The 24,085-nt window shown below is 47.4% G+C and overlaps 1 protein-coding gene across 3 annotated transcripts in view; it reads left to right on the top strand.

Annotated features, from left to right (window-relative positions):
* Positions 1 to 24,085, top strand: part of DFFB (DNA fragmentation factor subunit beta) — a 28,277-nt gene extending 4,192 nt beyond the window's left edge. Inside the window, exons 3-8 of one of the 3 annotated variants that reach the window (XM_037828694.1) lie at positions 2,190 to 2,250; positions 4,072 to 4,232; positions 4,733 to 4,812; positions 6,531 to 6,701; positions 7,990 to 8,090; positions 22,623 to 24,085. In XM_037828694.1, coding sequence (XP_037684622.1) covers positions 2,190 to 2,250; positions 4,072 to 4,232; positions 4,733 to 4,812; positions 6,531 to 6,701; positions 7,990 to 8,090; positions 22,623 to 22,866 — 818 coding nt within the window. In that variant the 3' untranslated portion in view covers positions 22,867 to 24,085. Of the gene's footprint in view, positions 1 to 2,189; positions 2,251 to 4,043; positions 4,233 to 4,732; positions 4,813 to 6,530; positions 6,702 to 7,989; positions 8,091 to 22,622 lie in introns of all 3 variants that reach the window. The other 2 variants (XM_037828696.1, XM_037828695.1) reach the window with 2 other exon arrangements.

Raw genomic sequence — 24,085 nt, 5'->3', positions numbered from 1 at the left:
TTGCAGCAACAGATAGGCCAGTGCTTGGCCAGTGCTTGCTGGGCACCGTCAGCTGGCCAAGGTGACACATGAACCCAGCCATCACCCCCCACTCTTCTTCTTTCTCCGTCTTCCTTCCTCTCTCTCCTTCTCTCCCTCTCTCTCTCTCTTCCTCCTCCCTCCCTCCATGTCTCCCTCTTTATTTTTCTCTGGTACTTTATTTATCCTTCTCTTTTCATTGAAACCACTGGTCCTTTTCCTCAGATTTTTTTTTTTAATTTCAAAATGTGGAACTAATGATGGATCCACAGGAGGTTGTAAAGACAGTCTTAAAGGCTCTGGGTGTCGTTCCCCAGCCCCCCAGGGTTCTGTCTCACATAACCGCAGCACCGTCAAAACCAGGAGGCCGACGTGGTGCAGCGTGTGTGCATCCTCTTGTGGTCTGACCACAGGCGTGGATTCACGTCCTCACTCTGCTCGAGCCACGGCACATTCCGCCTCAGCCACACAGCTCTCCCTCCTGCTCCCCTCTGGTCACCCCCACCCCAGGCCCCCCATCCCGAACCCCTGGCAACTACCCATCTTTTCTCCCTCTCTATAATTTTGTCATTTTAAGAATGTTAGATAAGTGGCATCACTCAGATGTGACCTTTTTTTTTTTTAACTGCAAGAAATGGGGAACTGTCTTATGAAGCAGATGGATGCACTTTGTACAAACAGTCACATCCCTTCCTCCCCATGCTGGCTCTGGAGGCCACCTGTGCGGGACCACAGGCCACCTGTGCAGGACGGCACCCTCAGTAACAGTCGCACCTGGAGGCTGATGGGGAGTACGGTTCTGAGAGGAACTAACTCTGCATGACGCAAGTGGGAAATGGAGGCAGTGGGGGTCACGGGCGGGGGTCGGGGGGCCTCTGGCCAGGTCTCCGCTCACAGGCCCAGGGTCTACTCCTCTGCTCTCGACAGGTAACGCTTCAGGAACCCAAGCCCCCGAGCGTTAAGTCATGCTGCCCCTCTCTCCAGGGAGTGACTCTTCCAATTCCCTCTCTCCTGTGTTCTCGCTGGCTTATTTGTGCCTTCTTCAAGAAATTCAGTCTTGGTTTATGTCCCTGTTAATTGCCCGTCTCCCTCTGAGCTTCAGACAAAACAAAACAAACAAAACAAGAGCAGTAAGTTTCAAAAGGGTGCCACTTGAGGCCTTTTATAGATAAAAACTATTTCCTAGATGTCACCTGGCCAAACATGCCCAGCTGGAGGCAAGAGGTGGTGAAAACAGACCCAGCTGCAAACACGGCGGGTGCCCCATTCCACCCAGTTACTCTGTGTCCGTGGGTTTAGAATGGCCATCGCCCGTGAAACAGATGTGTCCCTCATTGCCGGGTCGAGGCTGTGGTTGCGTGTGGATCCTGAAAGTTCAAGCCTTCAGGTCTTGGCTGAGCTTTGATCACTCTCAGCTACTGGTCTGGGGCCCCAGGAGCTCTTCCCCGCCAGGCCCCGACCCCCCACTCCTGGCATGCTGGGAGGCGCTCTCCCCATGGAGGCGGCTGGTTGGATCTGCTCAGCGTCGTGGGTGTGTCGATGCTTCCAGAGTTCATGCAGTGATCTCGTCCCTTTCCTCCAGGGCCATGGCCTTGAAGGCTACTTGGCTTTTTTTGTTCTGAGAAGATCTCAGGTGGCCGGCCACCTTCTCATGTTTCTGGAGGAACCATAGTTTTCCCGCTTGTGTCACCTGTGTTAACCCACTCCCGAGTACTGTGGGTACAGCTACCGTGTCATTGGTTTTGCTCACCAAGTTGGTTGGAGCCTTCTCTGCATGTCTGACCAGGCCATGCTGGTGACTGGTGAAGTCCCCACGTCCCCACCCAGGGCGGCGGAAAGCGGCTGGGATGTGGCACAAAGTATGATCCCTGGGCTTGGACTCTGGATTTCTTTTCAGCCCAAGGAGGTGTCAGTGATCAAAGTCTCCGGGGGGCTTCTTGTATCCCCCAGCTTCTTGTGGGGGGAGCTGCCCTAGTTTCAAATTGGCCGTGTTGCTCTGGTCTCGCCTGCAACCTGTGGGATGGGCCTTTTCACTCGGCCTAAAGCCCTAGACATCCCTCCAAGCTGTGGTGTGAATGGCTCTGCTCTCTGCTGAGCGTTGGTCCAGAGCGATGGCCCATGCTTGGTTTAACCGCCCACCCACTGGCTGCTCCTGGTTTGTGCTGTTACAGATAAAGCTGCTGCAGACCGATGTGTGTGGGTTTGCAGGGACCCAAGTCCTCATTTCTCTGGGTGAGTGTCCAGGAGTGCGATCGCTGGGTTGTAGGGTAAGTGCATGTTCACTTGTTAAAGAAACTGCCAAACCATTTTCCAGAATGGCTGCACCAGTCTTCTTCTCACCAGCTGTTCTAGTTTGCTAATGCTGCCAGAATGCAAAACACCAGAAACGGATTGGCTTTTATAAAAGGGGGTTTATTTGGTTACACAGTTACAGTCTTAAGGCCATAAAGTTTCAGCAATCGGGTACCTTCACTGGAGGATGGCCAATGGTGTCTGGAAAGCCTCTGTTACCTGGAAAGGCACGTGGCTGATGTCTGTTCCAAAGTTCTGGTTTCAAAATGGCTTTCTCCCAGGACGTTCCTCTCTAGGCTGCAGTTCCTCAAAAATGTCACTCTTAGTTGCACTTGGGGTATTTGTCCTCTCTTAGCTTCTCTGGAGCAAGAGTCTGCTTTCAACAGCTGTCTTCAAACTGTTTCTCATCTGCAGCTCCTGTGCTTTCTTCAAAGTGTCCCTCTTGGCTGTAGCTCCTCTTCAAAATGTCGCTCACAGCTGCACTGAGTTCCCTCTGCCCGTCAGCTCATTTGTATGGCTCCACTGATCAAGGCCCACCCTAAATGGGTGGGGCCATGCCTCCATGGAAATATCTCATCAGAGTTATCACCTATAGTCGGGTGGGGTGCATCTCCAAAGAAACACTCAAAGAAATCTAATCAAAACCGATAACATGTGCCCACAGAAGATTACATCAAAGATAATGGCATTTGGGGGACACAATATATTCAAACTGGCACACCAGCCTTGTGTGAGGGGGCCCATCTCTGCGTCCTCGGTGTTCGGTAGTGTTGCCACTTTTAATTTGAGCTGTTCCGTTAGATGTGTTGTGCTATCTTGTGGTTTTAATGTGCGTTTCCCTAATGGCTAATGATGGTGAACGTTTTGCCAGGTGCTTCTTTGCTGTGTCTTTTGTCTGTTTTTGAATAGGATTGGTTGCCTTTTTGAGTTTTGAGAGTTTGTAGAGCATATATTCTGGATATTAGTCCTCTGTCAGGTGTGTGGTTTGCAAATAGTTTCTTCTACTCTGTGGCTTGTCTTTTCATCCTCTTCACAGGGTCTTTTGCAGAGCAGAAGTTTTGGTTGGGATATGGTCCAGTTTGTCGATTTTTTCCTATTTGATTGTGTTTTTGGTGTTCAGGCTGAGAACCCGTTGCTGAGCCCTGGCCTGAAATGAGGGCACTGAAGCCCCAAGACCCCATTGGTGGGGGCGGAGGGGGACACATCCTGTGCCTGCCACCTTCCAGGGGGACCCAGGCAGGTGCCTTCCACCCCCTGGGGACCCAGGGCTGCTCCACGCCTTGAAGGCACAGGCCTGTGGGCTCCTTTGGGAGCTGGGGGCCCTCCGTCTGCCCCCAGCCGTGAGGCTGGGCCCGGGTCCTCCTCCATGTGACCCAGCACCCCGAGAAAGCACGTTCAGGTGCAGGTGCATCCTGAGAAAGCACCGTTTTCATGAAATGGGAATAATAACTTCTGCCTCCCACTTGCCTGTCAGGCACTGGAGGAACATTGGGAGATGCCAGGGAAGGGCTGGTGGCCAGAAAGTGAGGACTTCCGGAATGTGCCCTTCAGAGTAACTCTGTGGGCGGATGGCAGGCTGTGCTCGGTTCTGGGTGAGGACATGATCACAGACGTGACGTGCCCGGCTGTGAGCGGCCCCTGCGCCCCTGGGCCCGGGTGACAGCTCCAGTGGGGACGGTGGGAGCCTTTCTCGGGATGGACGCTTTCCTGTTTGTCTCCCCTTTGGGTGGCAGACGTCAGTGACATCGGCCACCTCCTCAGCGTGTTCCAGAAGCCCCACGTGGGCGTCATCCGGGCCGCGCGGCAGCTACTGCGTGACGAGCAGTCCCCGCTGAGGCAGCGGCTCCTGGCGGACCTCCTGCACACCGTCAGTGAGAACATCGCTGCCGAGACCAGGGCCGAGGACCAGCCGTGGTTTGAAGGTTCGTGCGGATTGGTGCCCCCCGGGAGGGGCAGAGGGGCCCCCTCAGAGCCAGTGAGCCTGGGAGCAGTCGTCCTGGAGCTCACGAAGTGAAGGGGCCTGCTGGGCTCCCGGGGGTGTCTGGGGGCCGGGCCGGGGGTCTCTGAGCAAAGCGCGGCTAAGCGGGTGCTCCCAGGGCCTCGTGGGAGCGTGCCCAGCAGGGACCCAGAGCCTGCCCTGCGCGAGGCGGGTCCGAGTCCAGGGCGGCCCGGGTTCCAGCTTGGCAAAAGCCCCCTGTGATGTTTGATGTGATGTTTGAGATGCTCCAGGCCGTGAGCCAGGAGAATCCTCCTGTGCTGAAAGTGAGCAAACAAATAACCGGCAGAGGTTCTGTGCACAGAGTTACCAGAACTTTCTTCCCAATGAAGGATTTCACCCTCTCACTGCCCACCTTCCCCTGGCACGGCAGCACACACAGGCCTGCCCCTGTGGACTCCACGAGGGTCTCCTCTCTTCCTCCAGGCCTGGAGTCCCGATTCAGGAATAAGTCCAGCTATTTGAGGTACAGCTGTGAGAGCCGCATCCGGAGTTACCTGAGAGAGGTGAGTCCATGCCGACAGCCAGGAAGGAGCTGCAGCCTGGGTGCCTGCACCCCACGGGCCCGCCACTCCCCCGTTTTCCTAACCCGCCAGGTTTCTCTTGCACAGTTTTTGCGTTTGACTTCCATTCCCCGCACAGGGCGGCACCAGCCCCTCACTTGGGGCTGGCTCCTTTGATCAGAATTGTGGTCTTCCAAGCCAGGGAAGCTTTTCCTCCCCTTCCGAAATGGATGTCATTCTCCCTGTAGTTCCTGAAAAGAAATAACCTTTGAATGTCTCCATAAATCAGGCAGTTCTGTCTGGTGAACTTCTCCCAAATAAGCATCTTTCTTCTGTCCACCGTCGGCTTTGACGACTGCTGACGCGGTTGCCTTCTTTCCCCGGAATTTCCATCTATTTCTCTCTCCCGAGGCAGAGCACTGCCGTCCGGCCTGAGAAGCTCGGGCAGAGCGGGGTCGCGGCTGTGGCCCGGAAGCCTTTTCTGGGGCACTCTGTGGGGACTGAGTGCTGACTGTGGGCTAAATAGAGGAATTCCTCCTTTTCTGGGAGATATAAGAAAGCAGTGGTTGAGGATGTAAAGCTCAAGTGCTCCCAGTGGAAACCGCCCTTGGCTTTCAAGAAGAAATGAGCCCACAGGTCCGTTACCCGACGAGGTCTCTGCTCCGCTTCCTTTTCTGCAAAGAAATAGACCCAGTTGACAAACGAAGTTCCAAGTGAAGGCCAGGCAGTGGTGGCTGCGCCCACCAGAATGGAGCGCTGTACCGTTCTGGAGCGGGATTTCATCGTGGGGGTCTCTGTGCAGCGCCCTCAGGCCCGTCAACGCAGACGGGAAGAGGAGGGGCCGGCCTGGTGGTCGCCTCCAAAGAGGTTCCCCGGCCCAGAGCTCTATAAAGATAAAACACGATGGGGAAGAAAACCCGAGGGTGCTCTTGGAGCCCTGGGCCTGGCAGCAGGCCCCCTGTGGCTTTGCCCATCTGCGCCCCTGCCAGCCTCCCTGGCCCCGGCCAAGCCCACCCGAGGGTCTGCGCCCCTGCCCTGGCCGGGCTTGGGAACCGCCGTGGGCAGGGCTGCGGGTGGGGCCGTGGAATGACAGTGGGCCGGAAGTTCGTTGTTCACCAGGCTGTGAGCACCGGCCCAGGGCTGGGACCTGTTGGCAGGGCCAGGCAGCCCCGAGGGGCAGGCCGCTGCACCCCGTCCACACGTGGAGCACAGCCCCTCCACAGGGGCGCCTCTGGTCTGCAGACCCCTCGTAGCCTCCCTTCACTCTCCCTAAGGTGCCGCTGGCTGGGGGTACTTGCTCGCCCCTGATTTCTATCTGCTGTGTCTGAATGTGGTTTTCCCCTAATGATACCCCAGCTCCGAGGAGGGGCGCCTCGGGGTGTCACAGGGGTGCATCTCGTCCCCGTTCCCTTGGCTGCCCTGCTGCTGTGACAGCACTGCGCTGGCATCACCGTTTCCCCCAGATTTTCTGTTTCTCCCGGAACCTCCTCCTGCGTCTCGGTTCCTTCCTCTCATCAGCAGCTTCGGCACCTCGGCTCCTACCACTCTCCACGTCCCCTCTCGAGTGACCCTCAACTGTCCGAGGGCCATGTGCCATCACTGACCCTCCCTTGGGCCCTGAGAGTGTCCCAGCTGGGGAGTCGCCGTGGCCCTGAGTGCAGAGCTGCTGCCCGGAGGCGAGGGGCAGGATGTCAGGCTCACCAGGCAGTGGTGTCTTCCAGGTGAGCACCTACGCCTCCGAGGTGGGCGCGGGGGCCCAGGAGGAGTACGCCAGGATCGTGGGCTGCATGGGCCAGAAGCTGAGGTCAGTGCAGTTCAATGGCAGCTACTTTGACCGGGGCGCCAAGGCCAGTGGCCGGCTCTGCACGCTGGAGGGCTGGTTCTCCTGCCAGGTGAGTGGCGCTTTGGCGTCCGTGGCATACCCAGGCCTTGGCCGGCCCTGGCAAAGCCGTAGGGAGGCAGATCCCTTGGGCGTCCACCACCTCCAGGGTGAGGACAGACGACTTCAGCCAGCTGTGGCGGTCCCCTGGAGGACTGGGGACACAGAGGGCCGCCCTGCCCCAGAGTTGCTTTTGGCGGGACAGGGTGGGGCCTGAGACTCTGCATTGCTGGCCAGTTCCCGGGGGGTGCTGCAGTTCGGGGACTCCACTGAAAACCTGACCGGCATCTGGAGTGAGTGGTGGCCTAGGGAGAGCCCTTGTGCCAGCAAATAAGACTAAATCACGAGGGTGGGCTCTTCCGCAGCCTCTGAAAAACGGCTTTTTCCCCTTGGGTGAGATTTCTGGATGACAGTGTTCAGGTTTCTCAGGGCTGGATGTGATATTTTCTGGCCCTCGTTAACCTGGCAGTCACCCCCAGCTCCACTGCGGCCTTCTGGACACGCTCAGATCCCAGGAGGCCACTTTGTACAGGGCCCACCTGTCCAGAGTGTAACACAAGGGGTGATGAGGGGAGGCACCGTGTTCTAGTTTGCTAATGCTGCCGTTAAGCAAAACACCAGAAATGGATTGGCTTTTATAAAAGGGGGTTTATTTGGTCACACAGTTACAGTCTTAAGGCCATGAAATGTCCAAGGTAACACATCAGCAATCGGGTCCCTTCACTGGAGGATGGCCAATGGCGTCCAGAAAACCTCTGTTAGCTGGGAAGGCACGTGGCTGGCGTCTGCTCCAAAGTTCTGGTTTCAAAATGGCTTTCTCCCGGGACGTTCCTCTCTAGGCTTCAGCTGCTCAAAAAATGTCACCCTCAGTTTCTCTTGGAGTGTTTGTCCTCTCTTAGCTTCTCCGGAGGAAAAGTCTGCTTTCAATGGCTGTCTTCAAAATGTTTCTCGTCTGCAGCTCCTTTCTCAGCTCCTGTGTGTTCTTCAATGTGTCTCTCTTGGCTGTAGCAAGCTCGCTCCTTCTGTCTGAGCTTATATAGTGCTCCGGTAAACTAATCAAGGCCCATGCTGAATGGGCAGGGCCATACCTCCATGGAAATTATCCAATCAGAGTCATCACCTACAGTTGGGTGGGTCGCATCTCCATGGAAATGCTGAAAGAATTACAGTCTAATCAACACTAACATGTCTGCCCACACAAGATTGCATCAAAGATAATGGCGTTTTGTGGGACATAATACATCGAAACTGGCACAGGTCCTGTTCTGACGGCCTCTGTTTTGCTCCCTGTCGGCGCCCAGGGCCCTTTTGACGTGGACAACTGTGGGTCCAAGCACTCCATCAACCCCTACAGCAACAGGGAGAGCCGCATCCTCTTCAGCACGTGGAACCTGGACCACATGTAAGTGACGCCTCAGCAGAGCGAGGTAGCCGTGTGGCCTGGGGGGCTGCTTGGCCGCAGACGTGCCGGGCCTGCTGGACGCACGCCGTTCCTTCCTGCCCTCGGTGGGCTTTCAACATAGTAACGGGCTCCAGCCCCATGGGGGTGGCCCGAGGAGAGCAGGGGTGGCCCAGACCCTGTCTGTACCTGGGCAGCCCCAAGTGAGCTCCTCCTCCCCCTTCCGTTTCCTGCCTGTGAAGGGAACTGGTGGTGGTGGGGGGCACAGCTTCCCATGGCGGCTGGTGGGCTGGTCTGGGGAGGCCTCGCCTGGCCGGGGCTGCCGTGGCGCTTGGCTAGGTGCAGCTCCTGGCTAGAACCGGAAGCGGCAGCTCTCTGTGCCCTTGGCCTGTGGGGCTGCCTCTGCTTGAGCCAGATGAGCAGGTGGGATTTTTGCCCCTGTGCTGCTCAAGGTCAGCACGTTCTGTAGAAAGAGCCGATGTAGGAAATCTTATTTTAACCAGAGATTCTTTCCTTCAGTATGATTGTATCCTTCCCTCTGCCTTTTTTTATTATTATTATTTGTTTTAATTAGAGAAGTTGTAGGTTTGCTAAAAAATTATGCAGAAAATAGAGTTCCCAGATTTCTCTCCCATATTAACATCTTGCAATAGTGGGGTACCTTTGTGACAATTGATGAGATAATATTTTTGTAATTGTACCATTAACTGTAGTCCATTGTTTACATCAGGGTTTGTTCACAGTGTTGCCATCTTATGTTACTTTTTTTTTTTTAATTTTATAGTAACATATGCAACCTAAAATTTCCCCTTTTAACTGCATTCAAATATACAGTTCAGTGCTCTTAATTACATTCACAGTGTTGTACGGCCATCACCACCATCCATTACCAGAACTTTTCATCACTCCAAAAAGACATTTTTTACCAATTAAACACTTAACTCCCTATTCTCTACTTCCACCCTGATCCCCGATAGCCTGTATTCTAGTTTCTGACTCCACAAATTTGCTTACTCTAATTATTTCATATCAGTGAGATCATACAATATTTGTCCTTTTGTGTCTGGCTGACTTTACTCACTCTGATGTCTTCCAGGTTCCTTCAGGTGGTCGACGTATCAGAACTCCATTCCTTTTCAGGGCTTGATAGTATTCCATTGTGTGTGTAGACTGCATTTTGTTTATCCATTCATCTGGACACTTGGGTTGCTTCTGTTTTTTTTTAACCTTGCTTTTTATGAAGACAAATGAAAGTGTTCAAATACCCCTTAAATGGCTATATTACTTTTTGGATTCAGATTTTTTCAGATGTCATTAAACATTATAGATAGAGTTGAAGCCCCTTTTAATCCCTTCTTGAATTCAGTCCCCTTCCTCCCTACTGCCCAGGGGTAACCACTGTTCTGAAATTTGTGATTCCTTCCCATGCTTGTTTAAATACCTTTATCATATATATATAATATGTTTTTAGATATGTAAATGGCATCACTGCCATTCTGCAACTTGCTTTCACAGTGTCATGCTTATGGTGATGCATCTGTAGGTTTGGTTCATTCATTTGAAGAGGTATAGATATTCCACTTTTGACTAGACTGTATTTTTAATCTCCATTTCCATACTGGTAGGCATTTAGGATCTTTCTGATTTTTCTCTGTTATGAAAACTGGAACAAACATTTACGTGGCCACCTGGTTCCATGCTGTTTGAAGTGTGGCTCATGGACCAGCAGCCTCAGGCCCCACCCAGCCCACCCACGGCCCATGGCTCCTTCTGGAGAGCACCGGCTCTGGGGCAAGTGCGCCTCACCTTTCCCAGCAACAGCTGGGTTGCTCGCCCGAGGCCGTGTCTCACACGCTCGCTGATTGTGCGGCTGCACGTCGCTCCCTGTCCTTGCCAGCACTTGGTCCCTTGGCCTCGTTTGAATCTCCCCACTCAGGTGGGTGAGACGCAGATTCTCCGGCTTTACTTTCCATTTTCCCGATGACTAGGAAGGCTGTGTGTATCTTCGTGTGTTTCCTGGCCATTTACTTCTATGTGCTTTGCTCGTTTTTCATTGGGGTTTTGCTCTTATTTATTTGTAGGAATTCTTTACATATCCTGGACATTAACTCTTTGTTGGCTCTTTGTGTCACAGATATCTTTTCCCAGTCTTTGGCTTTTTAAATTCTGTGATGTCTTTTACCATGACAAGTTTTAAATTTTAAATTTTATGGCACTCAGATTATCTTTTCCTTTTTGTAGATTAAAAAATCTTTCCTACCCCATTATCATAAAGGTACCTTGTGTTCTTCTAGAATTAAAGAAACGAAATGCATTTTTTCCATTTAGGTCTTTAATCCCTGTAGATTTAAAATGTTTTCATCGGTGGAGGGCCTCTGTCAAGAACATACATTTAAACACAGTTACGTATATTAGGTTTTGATTTAAAATGTCATCAAAGAAGTTTGGAAAACACGAGTTGTTTTGTTTTCCCTGCACCACAGGCCTGTCCCTGATGTTTGTGAGGCCTCGAGGACACATGTTTCTGTATTGAAAACTTAAAACTCCAGCTAAGAAACTGTTAAATAAAATACTCGTTATCCTCCTACCTTGACATATGCACGGTTCTGGAGTAGAAGGTCAGGTTCATGTGGAGAATTCGCTGGCTCCTTGGAGTCTGCACGGGAACGAGGGGTCGAGCTGGCCCCAGGCCCCGTCTCCCCACCTTTGGCACCACCTCACAGCACGGGGGCCTGTGGCAGGCACACCCAGCCCTGGCCACCTGCCCCCTGGGCCAGGGAGGCCTCTGCAGGCCCCGGGGGCAGCTCCAGGGGCACTTGGGCAGGAGGCCTGGGGCCTGTGTACCCGGAGTGTCACTGGGGTGGGCTGGGGCTGGGGCGCGGGTGAGGGCTCTGGGTGGGCCAGAGGGGGCTTGGTCAGCACATGTACCCCTCTCACGGAGCGTTTCCCTCTCACGCTTCTTCACAGTTGTCGCTGGCCATTGTTAGCCCTTTCCTCAACTTCATTTGCTTTGGCTTTCTTAGTTGATTTCCTTCTTTTTACTTTTTGGGTTTCTTCTACTTTTTTAACCACTCGACTCAAGTGCTTCTTCATTAATTTTTATCTCTTTGTATTCTAATTTGTACATTTAAGGCTATGAATTTTCCCTAATACTGCTTTAGCTGCATCCCATCAGTTCAGTATTTTGTAATTCAGCTCTAAAGATTGATTTATACTTTCCATTATGGCTTTTAGTTTTGATCTACAAATTGTTTATTTTGAAGTCTTGTTTTTTTTTCAGTTTCCAAACATGATTTTGGTTTCTTTTTCATGTCTTGTTTTATTTCTAGTTTTCTTTCATCCTGGCTGGGGAAGGAGGTCTGTGGGATTTTGGTAATTGTTGTGATTTCCTTTTAGCCTTTTAAATGGTCCCTGTTTGTGAACATCCAGCAGCTCTCTTTACATACCTCATGATGCTCTTTGCCTGCCATTCCAGTTCGCTGGGCTTTAGAATTGCTGGCCCAGCTGTTTTCTGGTCAGCGTGGCATTTTCCACCCCCTTTACTTTCGACCGTCGTGTGTCCTTAGGTTGAGGGCGTGTCTCCTATAAGCCCAGCTTACCTGCTTTCTGTTTTTATCTAACCTGAGAATCTCTGACTTTTAAACAGGCATCCTGAACCCATTTTATCTGTTTTGAGTGTTGAGCTCTGCTTTGGGTTCTAAGCTGCATCTCCAGAGCCCAGGACAGTGCCTGGCACAGTGTGGCCATTTAAAAAGTATTTGTTGAATATTTTGTTGGGTGAATAAGTATATTTGGATTTATTTTAACTGCTTTATTTTGGGTTTCTTGAGGAATGCACCTTGACTTTACTTTGATTTGGTCTCCTTTGTGTTTTCTGTTGTCTGATTGGATTTTCTTTCTCACCTTGCCAATCACCCCACCCTTTACTGCTTGGGAAAAGCGATTTTATTTCTATTCTCTTAACCATGTCCCTACACATGAATATCTAAAGTTAGGATCAGCGTCTTCCTCACTCGCAATCTTGCCTCTTTCCAGTCCTCCAGGTTACTGTTAATGTTTTAGTTCCATTTTATTTTTAACCCTGCGCAAAGTGTTTGTGTGTTTTTGTGGCTAATATCTATATTCACCAACAGATTTACCTGTTACTCTGTTCGCCATTCCTCCTCGTATCTCACTCTGGTTTAATTTCCTACTTACTGATGAACATTCTCTAGAACTTCTTCCAGTGACGGTCGGTGACAGGTAAACTCTTTTTTTTTTTTAATCTTCATTTTATTGAGATATATTCACATACCACGCAGTCATACAAAACAAATCGTACATTCGATTGTTCACAGTACCATTACATAGTTGTACATTCATCACCTAAATCAATCCCTGACACCTTCATTAGCACACACACAAAAATAACAAGAATAATAATTAAAGTGAAAAAGAGCAATTGAAGTAAAAAAGAACACTGGGTACCTTTGTCTGTTTGTTTGTTTGTTTCCTTCCCCTATTTTTCTACTCATCCATCCATAAACTAGACAAAGGGGAGTGTGGTCCTTATGGCTTTCCCAATCCCATTGTCACCCCTCATAAGCTACATTTTTGTACAATTGTCTTCGAGATTCATGGGTTCTGGGTTGTAGTTTGATAGTTTCAGGTATCCACCACCAGCTACCCCAATTCTTTGGAACCTAAAAAGTGTTGTCTAAAGTGTGTGTAAGAGTGCCCACCAGAGTGACCTCTCGGCTCGTTTTGGAATCTCTCTGCCACTGAAGCTTATTTCATTTCCTTTCACATCCCCCTTTTGGTCAAGAAGATGTTCTCTGTCCCACGATGCCAGGTCTACATTCCTCCCCGGGAGTCATATTCCACGTTGCCAGGGAGATTCACTCCCCTGGGTGTCTGATCCCACGTAGGGGGGAGGGCAGTGATTTCACCTTTCAAGTTGGCTTAGCTAGAGAGAGAGGGCCACATCTGAGCAACAAAGAGGCATTCGGGAGGAGGCTCTTAGGCACAATTATAGGGAGGCCTAGCCTCTCCTTTGCAGTAACTGTCTTCCCAAGGGTAAAACCTATGGTAGAGGGCTCAGCCCATCAAACCACCAGTCCCCTATGTCTGTGGTCATGTTAGCAACCATCGAAGTGGGGTAGGCCAATACCCCTGCATTCTCCACAGGCTCCTCAAGGGGGCACTACATATTTTTTTCCTTGTTTTTCTTTTTTTTTTTTTTTAACTTTCCTTTCTTTTTTAAATCAACTGTATGAAAAAAAATTAAAAAAAAAAAAAAAACATACAATGAAAGAACATTTCAAAGAGACCATAACAAGGGAGTAAGAAAAAGACAACTAACCTAAGATAACTGCTTTACTTCCAACATGTTCCTACTCTACCCCAAGAAAGTTACCTAATATAGCAACATTTCTGTGAACTTGTTCCTACTATATCCATCAGAAATTAACAGACCATAGTCATTCCTGGGCATTCCCAGAACGTTAAATAGCTTATCTGTTCTTCTCGGATTATTGTTCTCCCTTCCTTAATTGCTCTCTACTACTAGTTCCCCTACATTCTACATTATAAACCATTTGTTTTACATTTTTCAAAGTTCACATTAGTGCTAGCATATAATATTTCTCTTTTTGTGCCTGGCTTATTTCGCTCAGCATTATGTCTTCAAGGTTCATCCATGTTGTCATATGTTTCACAAGGTCGTTCCTTCTTACTGCCGTGTAGTATTCCATCGTGTGTATATACCACATTTTATTTATCCACTCATCTGTTGAAGGACATTTGGGTTGTTTCCATCTCTTGGCAATTGTGAATAATGCTGCTATGAACATTGGCGTGCAGATATCTGTTCGTGTCACTGCTTTCCGATCTTCCGGGTATATACCGAGAAGTGCAATCGCTGGATCGAATGGTAGCTCTATATCTAGTTTTCTAAGGAACTGCCAGACTGACTTCCAGAGTGGCTGAACCATTATACAGTCCCACCAACAATGAATAAGAGTTCCAATTTCTCCACATCCCCTCCAGCATTTGTAGTTTCCTGTTTGTTTAATGGCAGCCATTCTAACTGGTGTTAGATGGTATCTCATTGTGGTCTTAATTTGCATCTCTCTAATCGCTAGTGAAGCTGAACATTTTTTCATGTGTTTCTTGGCCATTTGTATTTCCTCTTCAGAGAACTGTCTTTTCATATCTTTTGCCCATTTTATAATTGGGCTGTCTGTACTATTGTCATTGAGTTGTAGGATTTCTTTATATACGCAAGATATCAGTCTTTTGTCAGATACATGGTTTCCAAAGATTTTTTCCCATTGAGTTGGCTGCCTCTTTACCTTTTTGAGAAATTCCTTTGAGGTGCAGAAACTTCTAAGCTTGAGGAGTTCCCATTTATCTGTTTTTTCTTTTGTTGCTTGTGCTTTGGGTGTAAAGTCTAGGAAGTGGCCGCCTAATACAAGGTCTTGAAGATGTTTTCCTACATTATCTTCTAGGAGTTTTGTAGTACTTTCTTTTATATTGAGATCTTTCATCCATTTTGAGTTAATTTTTGTGTAGGGTGTGAGGTAGGGGTCCTCTTTCATTCTTTTGGATATGGATATCCAACTGTCCCAGCCCCATTTGTTGAAAAGACCATTATGACTCAGTTTAGTGACTTTGGGGGCCTTATCAAAGATCAGTCGGCCATAGATCTGGGGGTCTATCTCTGAATTCTCAATTCAATTCCATTGATCTATATGTCTATCTTTGTGCCAGTACCATGCTGTTTTGGCAACTGTGGCTTTATAATAAGCTTCAAAGTCAGGGAGTGTAAGTCCTCCCACTTCGTTTTTCTTTTTTAGAGTGTCTTTAGCAATTCGAGGCATCTTCCCTTTGCAAATAAATTTGATAACTAGCTTTTCCAAGTCCAATTTTTTTCAAGTTCAATTTTGATTGGGATTGCATTGAATCTGTAGATGAGTTTGGGTAGAATTGACATCTTAATGACATTTAGCCTTCCTATCCATGAACATGGAATATTTTTCCATCTTTTAAGGTCCCCTTCTATTTCTTTTAGTAGAGTTGTGTAGTTTTCTTTGTATAGGTCTTTTACATCTTTGGTTAAGTTTATTCCTAGGTACTTGATTTTTTTAGTTGCTATTGAAAATGGTATCTTTTTCTTGAGTGTCTCTTCAGTTTGTTCATTTCTAGCATATAGAAACATTACTGACTTATGTGCATTAATCTTGTATCCCGCTACTTTGCTAAATTTGTTTATTAGCTCTAGTAGCTGTATCGTCGATTTCTCAGGGTTTTCCAGATATAAGATCATATCATCTGCAAACAATGACAGTTTTACTTCTTCTTTTCCAATTTGGATTCCTTTTATTTCTTTGTCTTGCCGGATTGCCCTGGCTAGCACTTCCAGCACAATGTTGAATAACAGTGGTGACAGCGGGCATCCTTGTCTTGTTCCTGATCTTAGGGGGAAGGCTTTCAGTCTCTCACCATTGAGTACTATGCTGGCTGTGGGTTTTTCATATATGCTCTTTATCATATTGAGGAAGTTTCCTTCAATTCCTACCTTTTGAAGTGTTTTTATCAAAAACAGATGTTGGATTTTGTCAAATGCTTTTTCAGCATCTATTGAGATGATCATTTGATTTTTCCCTTTTGAATTTTTAATGTTTGTAATACTTTGATTTTCTTATGTTGAACCATCCTTGCATGCCTGGAATGAACCCCACTTGGTCATGGTGTATGATTTTTTTAATGTGTCTTTGGATTCGATTTGCAAGTATTTTGTTGAGGATTTTTGCATCTATATTCATTAGGGAGATTGGCCGGTAGTTTTCCTTTTTTGTAGCATCTTTGCCTGGTTTTGGTATTAGATTGATGTTAGCTTCATAAAATGAGTTAGGTAGTGTTCCATTTTCTTCAATGTTTTGAAAGAGTTTGAGTAAGATTGGTGTCAGTTCTTTCTGGAAAGTTTGGTAGAATTCTCCTGTGAAGCCATCTGGCCCTGGGCATGCATTTGTGGGAAGATTTTTGATGACTGATTGGATCTCTTTGCTTGTGATGGGTTGGTTGAGGTCTTCTATTTCTTCTCTGGTCAGTCTAGGTTGTTCATATGTTTCCAGGAAATTGTCCATTTCCTCTACATTATCCAGTTTGTTGCCATACAGTTGTTCATAGTATCCTCTTATAATCTTTTTAATTTCTTCAGGATCTGCAGTTATGTCACCTTTTTCATTCATTATTTTGTTTATATGGGTCTTCTCTCTTTTTGATTTTGTCAGTCTAGCTAGGGGCTTGTCAATCTTGTTGATCTTCTCAAAGAACCAACTTTTGGTGATATTTATCCTCTCTATTGTTTTTTTGTTCTCTATGTCATTTATTTCTGCTTTAATCCTTGTTATTTCTTTTCTTCTACTTGGTTTAGGATTGGTTTGCTGTTCATTTTCTACCTTCTTCAGTTGATCCGTTAGTTCTTTGATTTTGGCTCTTTCTTCCTTTTTAATATATGCGTTTAGTGCTATAAATTTCCCCCTTAGCACTGCTTTTGCTGCATCCCATAGGTTTTGGTATGTTGTATTCTCATTTTCATTCGTCTCTATATATTTAGCAATTTCTCTTGCTATTTCTTCTTTAACCCACTGATTGTTTAGGAGTGTGTTGTTTAACCTCCAGGTATTTGTGAATTTTCTAAGTCTCTGATGGTTATTGACTTCTAATTGTATTCCATTGTGGTCAGAGAATGTGCTTTGAATAATTTCAATCTTTTTAAATTTATTGAGGCTTGTTTTATGTCCCAGCATATGATCTATTCTGGAGAAAGTTCCGTGAGCACTAGAAAAGTATGTGTATCCTGGTGATTTGGGATGTAATGTCCTGTATATGTCTGTTAAATCTAATTCATTTATCAGATTGTTTAGGTTTTCAGTTTCCTTATTGGTCTTCTGTCTGGTTGATCTATCTATAGGAGAGAGTGATGTGTTGAAGTCTCCCACAATTATTGTGGAAACATCAATTGCTTCCTTTAGTTTTGCCAGTGTTTGTCTCATGTATTTCGTGGCACCTTGATTGGGTGCATAGACATTTACGATTGTTATTTCTTCTTGTTGAATTGCCCCTTTTATTAGTATGTAGTGGCCTTCTTTGTCTCTCAAAACATCCCTGCATTTAAAGTCTGTTTTATCTGAGATTAATATTGCTACACCTGCTTTCTTTTGGCTGTAGCTTGCATGAAATATTTTTTTCCATCCTTTCACTTTCAGTTTCTTTGTGTCCCTGTGTCTAAGATGAGTCTCTTGTATGCAACATATTGATGGTTCATTTTTTTTTGATCCATTCTGTGAATCTATATCTTTTAATTGGGGAGTTTAATCCATTTACATTCAACGTTATAACCGTGAAGGCATTTCTTGAATCAGCCATCTTATCCTTTGGTTTATGTTTGTCATATTTTTCCCCTCTCTCTATTAATATCCTTAATTGTACCCATACTGAATCTCTTTAGTACTGAACCTTTCTCCAAGTCTCTCTGTCCTTTCTTTGTTTCTCTGTCTGTAGGGCTCCCTTTAGTATCTCCAGTAGGGCAGGTCTCTTGTTAGCAAATTCTCTCAGCATTTGTTTGTCTGTGAAAAATTTAAGCTCTCCCTCAAATTTGAAGGAGAGCTTTGCTGGATAAAGTATTCTTGGTTGGAAATTTGTCTCACTCAGAATTTTAAATATATCATGCCGCTGCCTTTTGGCCTCCATGGTGGCTGCTGAGTAGTCACTACTTAGTCTTATGCTGTTTCCTTTGTATGTGGTGAATTGCTTTTCTCTTGCTGCTTTCAGAACTTGCTCCTTCTCTTCCGTGTTTGACAGTCTGATCAGAATATGTCTCGGAGTGGGTTTATTTGGATTTATTCTATTTGGAGTTCGCTGAGCATTTATGATTTGTGTATTTATGTTGTTTAGAAGATTTGGGAAATTTTCCCCAACAATTTCTTTGAATACTCTTCCTAGACCCTTACCCTTCTCTTCCCCTTCTGGAACACCAATGAGTCTTATATTTGGACGTTTTATATTATCTATCATACCCCTGAGGTCCGTTTCGATTTTGTCAAATTTTTTCCCCATTCTTTCTTTTATGCTTTCAGTTTCCATTCTGTCATCTTCCAGGTCACTGATTCGTTGTTCACCTTCCTCTAGTCTTGTACTATGAGTGTCCAGAATCTTTTTAATTTGGTCAACAGTTTCTTTAATTTCCATAAGATCATCTATTTTTTTATTTAGTCTTGCAATGTCTTCTTTATGCTCTTCTAGGGTCTTCTTGATATCCTTTGTATCCCATACTATGGTCTCATTTTTCATCTTTAGTTCTTTGAGTAGCTGCTCTAGGTGCTGTGTCTCTTCTGGTCTTTTGATTTGGGTGCTTGGGCTTGGGTTGTCCATATCGTCTGGTTTTTTCATATGCTTTATAATTTTCTGTTGTTTTTGACCTCTTGGCATTTACTGAACTTGATAGGGTTCTTTTAGGATTTGTAGAGCAATTGAAGTCCTTATCTCTAATTTATCAGATCTACAGCTTCGTGGAGTACACTTTCTCTAACTAACCAGCAGGTGGCGTCCACGAGCCACCTGTTCTCCACAAGCCGGTTCTCCCCTGCTTAGCCTTTGTGGTGAGTGGGGGAGTGAATCTTGTGGGGTCCAATTGGTGTACCAAGCTTGCGTGTGTAGTTGGTGTTGCCTGCCCTGTATATCGGGCATGTCTCTGGGCAGTCAGGGAGGTGGGGGGGTGGCTCTAACAATCAAATCTCCCTGGTGATCCTAGAGTTTTGAAGCTGCTGCAATTGTCTAATCCTTCAGTTCAGTTCTGCCACAGTTTGTCTCTGCCACTGACCCACAAGTCCTTGGTATTGGCGTATGGCTCCTGAGACTTGCAAGTGGGCCCCTCTTCCAGGCTGTGCACCCCCTGGTCCTCTGTTGAGGGATGACTGTGCTATGTCACAGGTGAGTGCCGTCTCCCCAGGGCGGTTCTGGGCTGCTGGGCTGTGTAGGGAGGCTCCCAGTCTGCTGAAATGATGGCTGAATGGGGCTTTGTTAATTCACACTGCTCCACCTTCCCAACTCTGGGACAACCAGCTGAAGGTGCAGGGAAGGCTAATGTCCACGCCCAGTTTTGTGGTGTGTGCCTGTTATTTGAAGCGCTTCCGTCACACTGGGTTGTCTGGGGCAGCTCTGGGCTATGGGGCTGGCGATGGACAGGAGTGTTTCCGGTCCACCAGGATGATGGCTGTGAGCGGACACCCCCCTTTTCTTGGGAAGTTGTGGTGTTTAGTGAATTTTCTCAGCCACTGGATTATTGCCTTTTGTCTCAGAGCTCTCTTAGTTCTGCTCTTGTCTTGACCTGCCCAAATTGCAAGTCTTTGAAGCTTTGTGTATTGGGCTTCTTAGAGTAATTGTTTTAGAAAAAGAAAAAAGGATTAAAAAAAAGGGCCCTCCTCAGAGATCTAATGGGTTATTGAAATGCTAAGAGACAAAGCAATTAGGGCCATTAAGGAAAGGTCCACAGGGCAGAGAGATCAGCTTTTCTTCGGGATTTGCATATGAGCCTCAGGGTCTGAGCTCTGCCCTTCCCCTTTCTATGTTCACCAGAACTCCAAAAATCCTCCGCTTTTATTTTGGAGTTTTTCGTGTTGTTTTTTTCTGTGTCTGTCTCCTCTCTGCTGGGCTGGCTGCTCTCAGATTTTCTGGTGTCTGGTCTCAGTCTGTCTATGGTTGGAGTTTGGATCAGTAGAATGAGTTTCCGATAAGGGCTGCCACTGCAGTTCTCCCTTCTCCTTCCCGGAGCTGACAGCCCCTCCTCCCACGGGACTGAGCCTGGCAGGGAGGGGCGCGGGTCCCCTGGCCGCAAAAACTTACAGATTTCGCTGATCTCAGCAGTTCCACGTTTTCATGAGTGTTGTATGAAGTATGCCCAAAGTCAGATTGCTCTGTGGTGTCCAGTCCACGCAGTTCCTGGCTTTCTACCTTCTTTCCTGGAGGAGTAACTAAAACATACAGCTCACGAGTCCGCCATCTTGCCCCCCAAAAGGGGTAAACTCTTTTTAATGATGTCCATTTAGTGTCTACTCTTGAGTAATTATTTAGCTGATATTGAATTCTAGGTTGAAAGGTATTATATTTCCAGTACTTGGAGATATAATTCATTGTCTTCTCATCTGTGTTCATAGAAGGCGCTGTCAGTCTGACATTCTGCTTTTTCTGTGGTAATTTCAGGTTTTCTCTTTCTGAAAATATGTATGTAGGTACACATCTTTTTAAAAATGTTTTTAAAATTTCTGACCAGGGCTTGTATTCTTTGGGCTGAACTTACGTTTATCTTTGATTCTGGAAAATTCTCTGGCATTTTTTAGGTCTTGCTTCTCTTGGAAACTCCCTGTTCGGTTTCCTGGAACCCTCAGCCGTGCATCGGGCCTTCTCGTTCAGCCTCCTCCGTGATGCCTGCTTTGTCCTCGTTCTGGCTCAGGGGGCTCGGTTACAGGGGGGCCTTCCTTCTCTCCCCGCCCCTGGCCCATGATTCTCTCCTCAGCTCTAATGTGTTCAACCTATCCACTGAGCTTGTGTTTCCATAGAATATAAGTTCTTTTTTAGAAGCCCTTTGGTTCTGTTTCGATTAGGCCTTTTTCATACCAGTCCACTCTTCAGTATTTGTTTCTCTGTAACCCCCTGGCTCATTCACAGTGGGCACTCGGCTCTGGGGTCCGTTTCTGAGTGCTCCAGTGGGGGCGGCTCCGTCGGGGACCGTGCTGTGTGCGTGTCTGCCTCTGTCGCTGTGGTTCTGTTACTCCTCACGACATCTGTGAGGTTTGACTCAGTTCATCTTCGCTGGGAGTCCTTTTCTTCCTGCCGCATCCTCAGTGCACTGGCTCGTGAAAGGCTCTCCGTAGAGCATTTGTGTGTGTCCCTGCTGGTGGTCTGGGGGCCCAGGGGCCCAGGGGCTTGGAAATGGGGGTGTCTTAGCGTCTTGCCAGTGACCCTGTGCCTGCTCTAAGTGTGGACTCCGAGCCTGGTGAGATGTAAGCCGCGGGCTCTGGATTCCATGGGTGACAGCCCCCGGGGGTCCACCCCTCCGATGTCTGTGCCCTGGGCAGGCCCCCCATGCTGGATTCCGGCTGTGCCGCCTGACCCCAGCATGCAAGGAGCACTGGAGGGTAAGTGCTCGCGCACTGGGGCTTGTCCTGTCTGGACACGCCTCTGCCCGCCAAGGGGAGCTGCTGTAGCCTTGGTGTGGGTCCCGCGGGGAGAGGGGCCCAGCCCCCAGCCCACCCTCCAGCAGAAAGCAGCCACAGCAGGCCAGACCCACCCACAGAAACTACAGTGCTTGTGCGGCTGGCTGCACACAGCAGGTAATTGACGCAGTGGCTGTTTCCTTCCTCTGACCCAAAGCCCTGGATGCTCCTCGGGCTCTTGTGTTCCCCTTCCTTGGCCAGTGCTCCCCCACCGGTGCTCCCCTGACTCTCGAGGGCCCCTGGGCCTGTTACCCGCTGGTGTGACCTGCCCTCTGGGCCAAGCGTGAACTTCTCTTGGTTCCCGGGAGCTGGGGAGCCCCTTCTGACTTTTGATCCTAACTATGTAAAAATAAAAACAACTTGGGACCTTTTATCCAGCATCTCGTGGTTGGGGAGAGGAGTCTGTCTGTGCTAGTTAGTCTCCATCTCGCACAAACCCCCCTACTTGTGGAATTTCTAATCCCTTCTTGTCAATGTATAAGTTTTTACACTTATTGTGTTTTTTTTTAAATACTTTATTGTGAAGCAAGTTTACAGAAAGCAACACCATTTTTTAATGGACACACATACATGGATATAAAAATATAAGATTAGGACTAGAAGATTCATATCAAACTCTTAATAGTGATTACTCTGGGCAGGTTTGGAAGGGAGGTGAGATGAAGGGTGCTAGTCTAAGTTGGCTTATCATCATTTGTAATTAGTTCTATTTAAAAAATTCCCATATGTTACTATATAATTTTCTTCTTGTAAAGAAGAAAGTGTAGATGCAAATAAGCCACAGTGTTTTGCTAGTTCATTCTAAGTGATACAGATATGGTTGGCTGCCATTTTTTTTTCTGTGTACTTAAAAAATCCACAAATAAAATTTAAAAAGTGAAACAAGCAAAGTTGTTTGCTTCAGGCTTTGCTGGAGAGACCTGGCCCCACAGACATGACCAAGTTTCAGTTTTGTGCTTGGACTAACTTTATGCAGAAACTACCACGGTGGCAGGACTGGTGACGGCTCGCGATACGCTGGAGAAAAGCCCAAGAAGAGTCCTTTCTGCATCATGTACATTTCATCCTGGTCCTTCCTGGATGTTTCCAAGTGTTGTTGCTTTTAATAACTTAAAAAAATTTTCCAGTTGCCTTTTCCTGTGAGCAGCCACAAACTGCTTTATGATTTAGCAAAAACACCCAAGCAAGAGCCGCATTTTAAATGCCCTTTGGTTTAATAGGAAGGGTGCCGGGGCAGCCGGCCGCTGCGGGGTTGTGACCCTCTCACCTTGCTTTGCAGAATCGAAAAGAAACGCACCGTAGTTCCGACTCTGGCTGAAGCGATCCGGGAACAAGATGGACGAGAAATAGACTGGGAGTATTTTTACGGCCTGCTTTTTACCTCAGAGAATCTGAAGTTGGTGCATATCGCCTGCCACAAGAAAACCTCCCACAACCTCAGCTGTGACCCAGACAGAATCTACAAACCCGGGCCCAGGCCCGGGAGGACGCGGCCTAAGCGGCCCGCTCGGCACCGCAAGTGACCGCGCCGCCCCGCCCAGGCCCTCCTGCGGGCTGACAGCGGCCGTGACTTTTGCAGGCGCCCTTTGTTGTTTTTTTATTCACTCCGGGAATAAACACTGGCCTTTAGCTCTCTTCTACAGATGTTTGGTTTTGGTACCTTGGTGTCTGCTGAGCCTTTTGACGGTCCAGATTGCAGAGCACAGCCTTTGGCGTGTCCCCGAGCGTCTGGGAGCGCCCGGGAGCCCTGGCTGGTTGCGTAAGGAACTGTTCTTTGAACTCAGCATTTTTTCTTTTTGTTTTGCTCCACGATTGTACCGATATTTTGTCTGCTTATAGCCTCCATGCTAACAGGTATCCTGCCCGAACTTCATCACTCTTGCCGAGGGACAAGGCGTTTCTTTGCTCCTCGGCTTTCTGCTGGGTCTCCAATCCCAGGACACACAGAGTGCTCTGACCCCTGGGCGCTCCTTAAATGCTCAGGAGTTCTGACTCTTTGGGGCAAAGTGTGTGTGCTCCATAAAGCACATGCAGGGCATTCGCTGCAGAATTGTTTTAATGGCACAAAAACGGGAAACCCTCCCAATGCCCAGTTGGGGAAAAGGTGGGGATGGTGTTAGGTTGAACCATGTAAAATTGCTGTTGTCAAAAATGGTCAGAGAATGTTAATTTCATCTGAGTGAACCTAATACAGCTACATAATGCCAAACTTGCTGACAGACTAAGCATTTATGAGATAAACTGAATCGGGAAGCTGCTAAACACAGAAGGCAAGGGGCTCGGCTGCCTGCAGTGTGAGCCTGGTAATGCGCTGTGTTATGTGCCATATGTGTATTTTAGTGCGTGCATAGAGACGTTCTAGAAGGACATGGACCGGCTGTGAACAGCAGTTATCCCAGGTAGCCTATGGGGGGCTGGATTACCAAGGACTTACTTTCTAAGTCATATTCTTTATAATATTTGAATTTTTTGAAATAAGCATTTCATAACATTTAAAAATTAACTTTTTTGGTTTTTAAAAATTAACATTTGAAAGTCATGCATTTTTTATTTCAATTTTTACATTTATTTTATAATCAGAAAAACAATAAAGATTCTTTAAAAATAGACATGTCAAAAAAGTTTGTACTCATTGAGGAAATGATGAACGTAAGGATAAAACATATGGGAGCGATGACTTTTTGAAAATGGACCCAAATTGTTCTATTCTCTAAATTGAAATAAAGAAATACCTCACAATGA

This window comes from Choloepus didactylus, chromosome 2 (assembly GCF_015220235.1).
Source record: "Choloepus didactylus isolate mChoDid1 chromosome 2, mChoDid1.pri, whole genome shotgun sequence".
In the NCBI taxonomy this organism is placed as follows: Eukaryota; Metazoa; Chordata; class Mammalia; order Pilosa; family Megalonychidae; genus Choloepus; species Choloepus didactylus.
Note: the sequence above shows the minus strand (reverse complement) of the source record. Positions and strands in the feature narration are given on the sequence as shown.